Source organism: Numida meleagris, chromosome 4 (genome assembly GCF_002078875.1).
Source record: "Numida meleagris isolate 19003 breed g44 Domestic line chromosome 4, NumMel1.0, whole genome shotgun sequence".
NCBI lineage: Eukaryota > Metazoa > Chordata > Aves > Galliformes > Numididae > Numida > Numida meleagris.
In genome coordinates, this window is record NC_034412.1 from 38759007 (window position 1) to 38771975 (window position 12969).

The 12969-nt window shown below is 41.1% G+C and overlaps 1 protein-coding gene across 4 annotated transcripts in view; it reads left to right on the forward strand.

The window, feature by feature from the left end:
• The window catches only part of ARFIP1 (ADP ribosylation factor interacting protein 1), a 39554-nt gene continuing 31367 nt past the window's right edge, over positions 4783–12969 (forward strand). For 3 of the 4 annotated variants that reach the window (XM_021394561.1, XM_021394562.1, XM_021394563.1), the window contains exons 1-2: positions 4783–4938; positions 11241–11342. In XM_021394561.1, coding sequence (XP_021250236.1) covers positions 11250–11342 — 93 coding nt within the window. In that variant the 5' untranslated portion in view covers positions 4783–4938; positions 11241–11249. Of the gene's footprint in view, positions 4939–8793; positions 8874–11240; positions 11343–12969 lie in introns of all 4 variants that reach the window. The other variant, XM_021394566.1, reaches the window with a different exon arrangement.

The following is a 12969-nucleotide window of genomic DNA, read 5'->3' on the forward strand; positions in this document are numbered from 1 at the left end:
TTGTGGCTAATTTGCGTATGGATGTGGATATGGAGGGCTCTGAATATTAATTTTGAATAAAACGTTCTGCTCAGCCTGAGTAATAAGTTCTCTTTGATCTTCTGCAAGGGAATTTCAATGGACCAAGAAGACTTTGCCTTTGGGCTCCTTCTTTTTACGGTCTGCCTGATTTCCCCTGAGATTCCCAGGTGAAATGGACAGGCTATAAAGCGAAACAGGGCACAAGAATCTAGAAAGTCATAAATAACTGGTGGAACAGAGTGAAAAAATAGAACAAAAAAGTTCAGAAAAAATTGATAGCTAATGTCTGAGCTGCTTGTGTCAGTCTGATTTTTTTCTTTTTTTAAAAATTGTAACACTGTTAGCCACATGAACAAATCGCAAACTCATTCCTCATGCAGGTTTTGTTCATGGGTTTAATTTTTTACAGATGTAAAAAATGAATCATACCCCCACACCAAAAATTGGAGGAAAAAATAATGAAAAAAAAGTAAATTAAGGGAAAGTAACACTCTTTAACTAATACATAGCCTTTGAACCAAGTATCATGATGACACACCAAGTAAAAATATAAAATAGAAAGTCAAGAACTAGAGAACTGTGGAGAACTGGTTGTCTCCAGAAGGAGTTAAATATTTGGTTTTAGAGAGGAGAAATGGATGTCAAATCACTGAACAGAAGAACAAGGGGACTGAAATGCTGTTAGGGAACTGAAATGCTGTTAAACCTTAAACAAAGCCAGTAAACAAGAAGGGAGGAAAGATCCAAAGATCTGCAGTTAGAAGAATGATACTTAGAAATGGAAATATAAAAGTGGCCAGTGGCAAGAATCCTATGTAGGTATATAAGGGTTAGAGATGAAACAGGAAGTGAAGGGTTCAGATGAAGATATTAAATGTCAAACCAAGACTCTCAGGAGTACAGATCAGAAGGGACCACTAATAGAAGGAAAAAATGGAGACAATTAATTGAAAGCAGAGGAATATGTGTTTTATTAGCAATTCTCTCAAACATCCTAGGAGTGCTGCAAAAATCACAGCTCACCTGGCCTCTATTTCCTCATCTGTAAAATGAAGCTAAAATTTGTCCGGATTAGTTTAGAATCATAGAATCATAGAATCCTTAGAATTGGAAAGGATCTCTGAAGGCCATCTAGTCCAGCTCCCCTGCAATGAACAGGGACATCCACAGCTAGAGCAGGTTGCCCATTTCTAGACCTATTTCTAAAGCATTTAGGAGAGCTGGATAAAAATATTAGCAAATCAGGAGGGAAAAAAAAAATATGGACATGCTGAACGTTCTGTGCTAAATGAAGCAAGGATGTGGGAAGGCTCCTAAATACAGCAACACAGAAATTAGGGCCTGAGATCAAGAGCATGTGTACCAAGAGGGTGACAGCAGCTGATACATGAGGTGCTTCAAAAATATCACCTGCAAGAGCCAATATCAGAAAGGTGCTTGGAGGTGACTCATTCTTTAGGAACAAGGCTGAGAAGTTGAGGAAGGATGGTGTGAAAGCGTTGGTAGACATGGCTTTCAAGGGAAATATTGAGAAATACAGCACGGCGTTTTAAAAACTGCTGGAAATTGTCTTCTCACTGAAACAGGCTGAGAAGTCAGGGTGGCATTCATTCACTTGATTGATTGCTGAAATTTGTAATTCACACTTCTGCAGCTCTCAATGAGCAGAGGTGACACTTGTAAGAAAGCTGTCCAGACACTGCTTGTTTCACTGTCCTGCCCTCGCTCCAAAGTTGTATGGCTTTAGCTAACGGTCACAGCCACAGCTGTAAGACAGAAAATGTATCACAAGAGTGTGGACTGGCCTAGAAGGAACGGCAATGGACTACACATGAACTATAATCTTGTCTGTAAGTAATGTGACTATGCCCCAGTGAAAGTGCATTAGTGAGAGGGAATCACACCACTGCACAGCACCGCTCCAGCTGTACAAAAACAGTGTGCAGAACCAGGCGGCTAGGCACTGGGCTGTTCTCTTCTCAGCTGTGGCAATGATTTTCCTATTATTAATGAAGGGATCAATGAAAACCAGGTTGTCGCTCTTCAGAAGGCAAACATTTCATGGGGAGTTGGCCTTGATGATCTTGGAGGTCCTTTCCAACCTTGGTGATTCTACGATTTCAATTAGAAGAGATTTGTTTGCTCATGTGTTGATGAACTTTGATACTGATTTTCAAGAAAGGAAACTGCAAAATAGGCATATTAAAACATCTAAATGCAAATGCTGACTTCCTCATTTAAATACAAATTATTATCTCTGGCAGTAGCACTATTCAATTCCCAATAAGAACTTTGCAAAGTCCTCCTTTAGTGATTGCCTCCTAAAAATTGTAAGCAACAGTAATACACACACAAACACACACACACAAATCAGAAATAATGGAATATTTATTAAAAATGTCAAAACCACACCTAATTTTCCTATTACTTGTCTCAAGAATGACTCAGAGGATGGTTTTGATTATATCAAACATAGTTTTTTTTCCCTTTTTTTCTCTTTATCTTTGGCCTTGTTTGGAAGTTACTTATATTCTTAAGGTTTCACATTTTCAGTTAATATTGCAAGAAGGAACTTTGGGTTCCTGCAAGTGACCATTCTGCCAATGTACATCATTATTACCTAACTGTAGTATGAAGTAGAAAAGTGTTCAGGAGAAAGACCATAGCTGACTGAAAAGAACATCTGATGTTTTAGAGAACCTGCTTTTTGTTGGAAAGGCTCTTAGTTCTAAATGTTGTGCAGTCTAAAACTATTCCTCCTCACTCTCTAATAGATACGACCACAGTCATGTGAAGCTAGTAGTATCTTGAAGGTTTATCCAGACAATGTAGAAAAATCTCTCGCTCCGACAGTGTGCTCATTCTAAAATTACCAACATTTACATAGTTTACCACTTCCCTTTTCACTGTTAGCATGCAGGATGTAAGGAGTCAGTGTTTCCCCTGCTAACAAACACCTGCAATGGCAACAAGCTTCAAAATCGATTTCACATTCTCTGTTCAAGGATAAATGTGACTACAATCTGAGTATCAAGGGATCTTTGGTCTTCTACATAATTTTGACAGCTGTGTTCTCGGATACGAAGGGCTTACCTAAAGAGATGATTGTAGTGACTGCATTTTAGCTTGCTGTCTTAAAATGAAATAGGAGGGCAGGAGAAAGTCACATACTTTCTGATGATTTGAGATCTTGATGAGTTGTACATTGCTTAAAGCAAGCTCCACAATTTACCATCAAAGCTCAGTCCAAATTTCTAAATTCTTCCTGTTGTTTTCCTCTAAGTGTTTCAGCATTCAGTGACTGCTTTCCTTCATCATCAGCTAATGATGGTATCTCTGACTTCCTGACTTGCTAATCCTCACCGAGCAAAGGCTGCAGCTCTTGTGGATGGAGCCCACTTATCGTGATCTTTGCAGCTCTTGTGGATGGAGCCCACTTATCGTGATCATGTCGGGCTTTCTCATACAGATCTGCACTTCACACTTAGTGCTCTCAGAAGGAAACAGAGAACCTCCTTATCTGCACTCCAGGCCAGTGAGGTCTGCGCAGAGTTGAATTGTAAAGAACATACAAACCCACCCAGTCCCACTCCCTGTTGTGGGCAGGGCTGCCCTCCACCAGCTCAGGCTGCCCAGGGCCCCATCCAGCCTGACCTTGAGTGTCTCCAGGGATGGAGCATCCCTAAACTTTTCCCTAAACTTGCCTTTAGCAGGAGACATATAAACTGAGATTTTTGGCTACAGTGTGATTACATTGCTTAAACACATACATGAAGAGATCTAAGCGTACTGTGATTTTCTCAGCTTCAAACTTCATTAATGCCAGCAGCACCTGTGTTAATGGTACCTTCCATAGTCAACTGCATTGGTGCATTGAATCTGCAGAAAGGCCTCCAAGCAGTGTGGGGCTGCACAAGTATGAAGACTAGATAAGGTGACTGGTTTTATTATCAAGTATAGTAAATATAGGAGCAGTTTATATGTCCTGAATGCAGATACCGCAGCAGCTGACTTTTTTTTCCATTACTGACAGTAGAAATAGACAGACTTGTATAGAAGGGCCTGTATCAAACCTAAATATCAAAAATGCTGAGAGGGAGAAGAACGGTTTTCTTTGTTGACCCCTTCAAAGAACAAGCAGAGGTGTATTTATCTTTTGATGCTTTGATAAATGCTTATGCCACTGGTGTGTATCCACACGTGAGCAGCTTTAAGAAAGAAAAGCTGCTAAATTTCTGCTGTTCATCACATAAGTATAAATCAGGCTAGAATTCTTGAACAGACACAAAAAAGATTGTTAAAAAAAACCCTTAGTTCTCAGTTAGAACTGGGGTATATATTTTTGTGATATTTAGTGTCTTTAAGTATCAGAAGCATCAAGCTCATTTACTGCTGTTCCACTGTGATACCAAAGACATCAGTGAAATCAGCGAGGTGAGGAAGTGGTAATCTCTTTCTAAGAAAGAATTCTCAGTAGGCGCCGGGTTGCTCTTAGCGCACCAAAGAACTCAAGGAATTGCTTCTGCCCCTGTAGTGCCTTCTACAGTTACTGCATTGAAGGTTCAAGTAATTTCTTCTCCCCCCACCAAAGTTTATGGCTTTTGCACCTAGTTTTGCCGAAAATTTCAGCTCACGGTCCTTTTTCATCATTTTAAATGATCCCCTCCCGCCGTTGCTATGGCGACAGCGGGGCTCGTGAGCGACCATAGACACGCCCGCCGCGGCCTAGAGAGGCGCTGCACGCGGCCTGTCCCCCGCCGGGCTGCCGTATTTCCGGCCAGGCACTTCCGGTTGCTGCTGGTCCCGGAGGAGGAGGGAGACAGCCACAGCGGGGGCTGTGCCGCCCGGCCCAGCGCGGCCTCCTCCGCCCTCCTCCGCCTCGCGACGCCCTCGGGGCGGCAGCTGCGCCGCCGGCAGGTGAGGGCCGGGCCGGGTCTGCGGCGGTCGCTGGGTCCCGGCTTGGGGCAGGGCCGGGCCGCGCCCGCCGGCCTACGCGTCGCACCGCAGTCCCTGCGGGAGGGCGGCTGGGCCCGCGGCCTCTCCCTGGCAGCTCCGAAGGGCGCGGGTGCGCGGTGCAGGCCCGGAGCTGGCGGCGGGTGGGCTGCCTGCCGGCCACAAGGCTGACGGGGCACCGTGTGGTGCCGTGCTCAGGAGAAGGGGGGGTTCAAGAGGGAGCTGGGAGCGCACTCGCTGGCGGAGGGAGGTAGCGCTGGATGCTGCGTGCGTGTCGTGCCCCTCAGACGTTTTCTGCGCCCTTGAAGTTGGGGCTGTAAGTGTGCCCGTGTATCCTTTACAGCTGGCTGGCTGTTCTCAAGTCACTGGCGAAACGTGGAAAGAGTGTGGTGGTGTCTGACAAACGGCTGTTGCATCTGATGTTGTGCATGAACTACAAGTAGTTCTGACATAACCCAAACGCGTTCTATCTCTGAGGTTCTGTTTTTACCTCAGACCACGTCACAGCCTTCCTTCTTGCCTTCTCTGACCTCGGTGCAGTGTCAGTGTCTGACATGTTCTTTCTGTGCTTGGAGCACAGCTAACAGGGATCTGTCATCGGCTTTATCTCAGTGTCAATGCACTAAGAGAGATAACAGAAGTGTTCTTCTGCCATGCTGGAGAACAGTGACTCGTGGTCAGAGCAACTCCAAACTAAGTAGTTGTCTGATTCACTTGTGTATCTCTTTATATCTGTGTTCATACACAGCTAGAATGTGAAGCATTGATTAGTACAGAGGAATATTAGATGGGAAGAATGGGATGTTGAGGCATTATGTTGATCAGAGGGTTCTCTCTGTTTTAGTAGAAGTTCAGACCGTCATAGGAACCCATGCTTTAGCTGATCTGTAGTGGAGCACGGCCTGTCCTAGAGCAGGCAGTGTGTAAGCTACTTGCAGTCCCCGGTCTGTGTCTCCACAGTGTCTGGTAGCTCTCAGGTATCACTAGCTCTTGGAAGTGGAGCAGAAGTGGAATTGTGAGAGCGTAAAAAGGAAACTATGTTGTGGTTGCAGCAGAACGTGTTTACTGCATTCTTGGTTTTTTAGAAGAAATAAAACTAACTGATCTTGACATGAATTATTGGTGATATTCTTAATTATAAATTGAAAGTAAGAAAATATGCATGACTTCAATATTTTCCATCTGTCCTTGCATTTTCTGTAGCATTTCAGAAACTTTTATTCCACTAGATGCAGAACCAGTAGTAATACAGCAAGTGCAATAAGCTTTATTTGGACAGAAGACATTTTGCTTTCATCTTATTTGCAATTCATTTATTAATAGAAAAACATAAGTGAAGGAGCTGCTGCATCCAGCTTAGGAAAGCAAGTGTAATTGTTCAGAATCCTGTAGTGCTCATTTCTGAGACCGTAGGAGTCATTAAGTAATGTAACTGCATTAAGAATAAACTCCTTTTTCAGAACTGCTTTATTGCTGATAACGTGTTTAGTTTATACTTGCATTTAATCCATAAGTGTGCTCATATAACTGCTAATTATAATTGGTTACATGTTCTGAAGGATGCTTAGGGTGTTGTTTCTAAGGTCTTGTGTTGTTAACATTTCCCAGTTGAAGAAATGATATGTGAAGATGTCTGGTCTTGTGCCGCTCCTGGATTCCTGTATGCTGGAATTCCGAAGCACGTGTTTAATGCACATGTTGCGCCTGTGTCTTGGGCTTGTTACTGCCACCCAGTCTCTTTCAAGGCAAACAATGGCCATCTTTCAATGCTCATCATAGTTAAGAGGACAACTTCCGTCAGCAGGAGGGAGGTGATATAAATTTCTGTTTGCTTTGGGCAGGCTCAATAACTTAGTTGAAACTAGGTTTTTTGCTTCTTGCAAAACAAGTTTTTCATTTCTTGTGATTTTTGAAGTAAATGTTTAAGATTTAAACCTGAGTTTCATTTGTGCAGTCTTAGAATCCAGTGGGTGGTGTGAGTACTATGGCTTTGAGTTGTCCTTTTCCCTACAGCACTGCACTCTGAGTGTTTGCAAGCCTCTGTCAGTGTTTGGCTCCTGTCATTGCTGGGTCGAGGCGAGTGGCTCAGCGATGTTTGCAGCAACACTTGGTTGTGATTGAAACCTTATGCAAAAAAGAATCGTGCAATGCTCTTGATAGAGGGAGTCAGAAGGGTTCCGTGTATACTCAAATGCTCCAGCTGTTTCAGTAACTAGTTGGTCATATATGGACAAAAGGAAGAGGAAGATTTGAGTATGTATTAACTGTACATCAGAGAAAAGGACAGATTGGATGACTATGCTTTGTATCTTCTAGCTGCTGAGGGCAGGTCTGGCACATTTCATGGCTCAGTCATCTGAACTCTTGTTTCTGCCTTAGCAGTGAGATAGCAGAGGCTTTTTAGGCTACTATGAGTATGATGGTAAAAGATGACTTGCTGTGTTGTGAGCGTTCCTCTTGCTTTCAGGAAGTAATGCTACATAAATTGGGGAGGGGAGTGTGGCAGAGCAAACAAATTTAAACAACTTTTAACAACTTTTCTTTTGTACACAGTATCTCTGCATGTATTTGTGAGAAGGTTCATGCCCCCTGGTTACACAAAGAGTTCTTGAGATTATCAAGACTCTTCTTGCTACATACTGCATTTAATAATTTTAAATAGCCAGCTCTGCTGCATGGCTTTTTGTACTAGCAATTTTTTTTTCCCCTAACTGATTTGAAAGAAAATTTGTATCAGTAGGTAGGAGGGAAATGCAGCCTCGTTCAACTGTAGCCCTGCATGAATTGCAACCTTTCTGGAGCAGTTCTCTTATTTAACCTACTTGTTTTTACAAAGCCAGCTAGGAGGTTATCCAGTGTAAAAGGAGCCAGGTGGTTCGGTTTCTCAGCCTCTGTGTCCTTATTTTAGTTCCTCAGCCACCTGGTATGCTTACCTTACTAATTATAACAAATAATTTGCATGTTTTACCTTGGAAAACTGAAATAGGATTTGAATAGTGATAATTCTCAGATTTTTTTTTTGATCTGGTGCATGACTAAATCTTTACAGAGTGGTGCAAAGCTCACTAAACTTCAGTTGTGTGATTATAGTGAGTACTGACAGTCTGTTTAATTTGTAATGACAGGTTGTCTCCTCCTTGCAAAGCACTGAGGGAATTGTGGTATCACCTGTCCTTACTAGCCACGTGAAATCAAATTTGGGTCACATACCTAAAATAAGCAAGAAAAGTAGATACCTTTCATAATCATGCTACTCATCAAGTTGGTTTCTTGTGTATGTGTTCAGTATTACTGAATTTCTTTCTCTCTGTAGATGAGGAGTTTCTTTTAAACAAGATAAAACAATTGAAAGATGTCTCTTCCCGATTAGTAACCTCTTCAGTCTGTTATGCCTACATTCCAGTGATTTAGGATCTACATAAACTCACGTAATGTAGATACGCTTCACATCTTAGTGAAATCTAACAAAACCGTGTGCTTTGTAATGGTAGGATGCAATTGGTGTGTTGTTGCAAGTGAAAGTAAATATCAGCTGAAGAACTTGGTTTGACTTGCTGGGTTTTAGGTTGCAAGCTCAGTGTTCTGTGCAGGGAAAATGTCTTTGGTCGTGGGAGCTTATGCTTTCTAGACCATAGTCATTGTCTTAGTTTAACTTTGGTGACCTAAAGACCTGGTCCTCCTCAAAGAGAGAGATTTCTTTTTGCTTTAGCAGAGCTTGCAGAAGAAATTTCTTTTGCAAGTTTGCTTCAATTTCTCGAAGGTTCAACGTGCAGCTCCTTTCACATCAATTAATGCATACCAACCCTATTTTATTTTCAGGTATGTCAGAACACAGGAATGAATCCACAGCACTTGATGAAATTCATCCAGATGGAGAAGAGGTCCAGACTGACTCTGAGGTGACTGAGCGATAGCTGTGTTAGCGTCAAATCAGCCGATCCCAGCAATGGTTTTGGGTTGCTGGAACAGTTGATTCATGTGGCACAGGGAAGTTACTGTGGGAATGTAAGTTTGTGAGTAATCTTGAATGGGAGGGTTTGATTTTTGAGACGCTGGAGAACAGTGCAGTTAGCTGACAAGAATGCAGTAGTCTGTCACTGTGCTGCGGAGTTTGCTTCACAAGCTGAATAGATTTAGGCAGTAAGGACTCTATAATGTGTAAGTACAGTAGAAAGAAAGGTTTAGTACTTCAAGGCAGCAATTCTTGTGCAATACTGCTATAACAAGGCATTGTGTTTGCTGCTGGAGCGGTGGATCTGTGCTTCTTTGGATTTCTTTTTCTTGAGCTCAGCTATAGTTGGCACCTCCATTGTGAACAAGTTGTTGGAGTTCCCAATTGTCAACAGACCATTTGGGAAGCTGTTTCACAAAAGTAGAGAGTAGGTGTTTCCTTGGCTGCTCTAGAGTGAGAGTAGAAAATAAGTGGGTTTACTTCAGACTCTTCCTGCATACTGTTAGTTTTCTGAGGATGCAGCTGTATTATATACTTCGCTTAAATGAGCTGTGGGCTATACTTGCCCAAGAGATGCTTTGTTTGATAATCTTACTCACTATTTTAACAGAAATACTGTTTTGAGTTAATGGTTTTGTTTTCTCACAGATAAGTAAGCTTACTATGACTGTCGTTGCAGGAAGCTGCGTTCAGAAGGGAAATAATCAATCATTGGTTTTGGCAATAACCTACACCTAGAGCACGTGTTTTGAGATACTGTTCTCCTGTAGCTGTTCATCTGGGGCTGTGGCAGAAAGCAATTCTTCAGATTCTCTGTACTTGCTTATTCCATTATTACCTCCTCTATTTTGTAGCTACAAGAGTTGGAAATGTATAACCAGTGCTCCAAAACTGCATCAGTTTTGGAGAACTGATTGGAGCAGAAAAATTCCTCATCCCCTTTTTGAGCATAGGTCACCTTCTTTTAACCTGTGTTGTTTCTACAGTCTTGTTTGCTGAACAAACACACGTGTTCTTGCCTGGGGAAGAAGTAGGGGAATAGGGAAAGCTGATGTCAGAGTGAAGAATTAGGGGGTAATGAGCACGAAAAAGGGAGTGCTCAGAACCTCCATGTAAATCAAGTGAGGGAAATATTAATCACATTCCACCCTGTGACTGTAGTCAATTCATCTTAGCTTTCAGGAAGCGGTGGTACGGTCACCTCTTGCCTCTGTGTTATAATTAGTACACTGAGCATAAATTACTGGTGCTGATGGTCTACTAATTTACGTGTTTTGGGTGGTCAGAGAGGGGCCGCTTGTTTTAGCATGGGCCAGACTTTTGTACGTATTCATGTTACAGTTAGTGGAATCACAGTTGGGTGAAGCGTGAAATTAATTGCTCCCCTTGCTGTTGGTGACTGTTCAAGAGGAGTTTCCCACGTATGGTCTTCTGTGTTCTTCACTCTGTCAGGACCTCGTTCATCTCTTTGGGAACAGCGATTAGAGTGTTTGGCCATTGTTTCAGAGGTGTTCGAGCAGTTGGTAGAGGTCGTTGTGTTGTAGTAGTTTTCTTACCAATGTGATATTCGTTCTGATGGGGGTGGGCAATGAACTTGGCATATAATTGTAACAATATGACCTAACTGGAGCTGATGAACTCACATCCCATAATTTTAGTAGGGTTACAATTGGGTTACATGTGTTACATGTAACTTATTTTATATAAAATTACATTCACTCAAATGTCTGTGTCTACAGCAATGTTGTCTACAACTGTAAAATCTCAGAAGCTTTTCATGCGAACAAACATCCTTTATCCCAAGTGTTGTTTTAGGGGTTGCATCAGGATGTGTTTCAAAATAGCAGGTTATTTGTTTAGTGCCAAGCCTACTGTCTTGTGCTTTGATGGAGTTATTCCTATAAATAAATGGTGTCCATTTTTTGAGGGTCTTTTCCAGGTCTTACCCCGGGTCATTATTTGAATGCAGTGGTTACACTACTGCTTCTACTCTTCATAAAACAGCAGCATCTTGTTACTAACTTGGGCTCTGGAATTGCATTGGCTCTTTTAAGTTCTTGTTTCTGCGTTTCACTGTAGATTTACTGCTGCTGAGTCAGAGTTGTATGCAACAGTTTGGTCAGAAGGTGGCGCTTTATTATGAGAAAAGAAAAAGCAAGTTAAGCAACTTTAAAGCTTGGAATCGTCACTTTTATTTTTCTAATGAACAAGTAAATTTACTGCTTTTTTTTTTCCTACCCAATACTTCTTGTTTATCATTAGCAGTACTCAGTACTCCAGAACCAATACTAACTTGTTTCTTTTGGTACAATAGGAAGGTGCAATGGCTCAAGAGTCTCCCAAAAATTCAGCAGCTGAAATTCCTGTGACAAGCAATGGACAGCTGGAAGATTCTCATGAACACAGCTTTAACAGGGTAAGACTTTTCTTAGTGTCTAACGAGGTACCATTATCAGAAATGCTGAAGTTAGATTGCAATGCATAGCGTACTTCACATGACACAATTTTCTGAAGATTTTTGCTATTAGATGTTAATCTTGTTGGCAAGAATAGTGAAGAAATTCTGCCAGGGGTGCATACAAATCTCACTATGCAAGCTTATCCTTGAGCGATCTCCAATTTTACGGTAAGAATCACTGAAGTCTCTGGTTGTCTACTGTTGGGCCTGGCTAAAATTGTTTGAGTACTTTGCTATATTTTGTTAATTTTTTTGAAAATAATGAAGCTGCAGTTTTAAATGCATTTAATGTGTATGTATGTGTGACATACATGTGATATTTGTGTACGGTATGGTATGTGGTGACAAAGCAGGAAAAATGTCAACGTGATAGTATTTATGTATTTGATTATAGCTGTTGATGTAATGATTTTATTTTCTCGTATTTTAAGAGGAAAAAAGTGTTTCTCGGTGTACTTAAATTACTTGTACTTTTAATTTCTTTTTAATGTAATTCTAAAAAAAATACACTGGAGAAAAGTAAACTATATGTTAAAATAAGCATATGCCTAACTTTGGCTGTTGTCTGGTTTCAACTTCAGTAGATAACCTCCTTTGAGGCCAATTAATAATCGTGAAATTTACTTTAGGGGGAAATAACATTTCACATTGCGGTTGGCTTCTATTGTGTGTAAATGGTATATATCTTTATGTAATAGCAATTTTTTTCCAAATGTAATATTTGGTGCTCTGTAGCGCAAAGTCAAGAGAATGCACTTGTGTGTTATTGACTCTTAAGTCCTGAGGATATCCATTTGTAATTCTGACATTTTACTGAAACAGGAAAACAAGCACTTTTAAAAATACTGATGTCCTGTGAATTCAGGCAACCAAGTCCCCACATAATTTCTATAAGCAAGTCTCATATTGTCCAAGGCAAGCTACTTCTAAGGGAGGTTAAATTAGGAGGCAACACACCTGAAAGTAAAAATAGTCACTTCCCGATGTGAAGCTGTAAATAGGGGAGAAGTAATTTTTCTGTACTTAACCTAGACAGTAGTAACAATTTGTTACTACTGTTGTTATTAGATGATAAGTATTACACTCTGTCATATTCGTAGCATGTTGAAAAAGCTTTACTTCCTAATGACCTGTATGTATGATCTGTGTTTTTCTTATCCTTGCTGTATTTTACTGGTAGTTCTCCTTTTTGTTTCACTGCCCAGCAGAGGGTGCTGTGGTACAATTTAGGGAATTTGGTGTTCCTCTTTGTGTTTGTTCTGTTTTTCAGTTGGAGATCTGCATAATTAACACATCTTCATACTTGCTCTCTGTCAGTACATAGATTTGGAGCTCTAACAGTTCCATGCTGACCTGTAATGCAGAATTACTTCTCAGAGAAATACTGAATGGAGCTTGAACATTTTGTTCTGTCCTATTGAACTGCTGATTAGAGGGCAGGAAAAGTAATTCTTGAAGTTTAAGAAGAAATCACATTTGCAACTGGAGTATACTTCCTGATCATGTGTAATGAAACGAAGTTAAAACTGAATTTTGATTAGAATGTGCCTATGTCTAGGTGGGACAACTGAAATACACCTTGAAG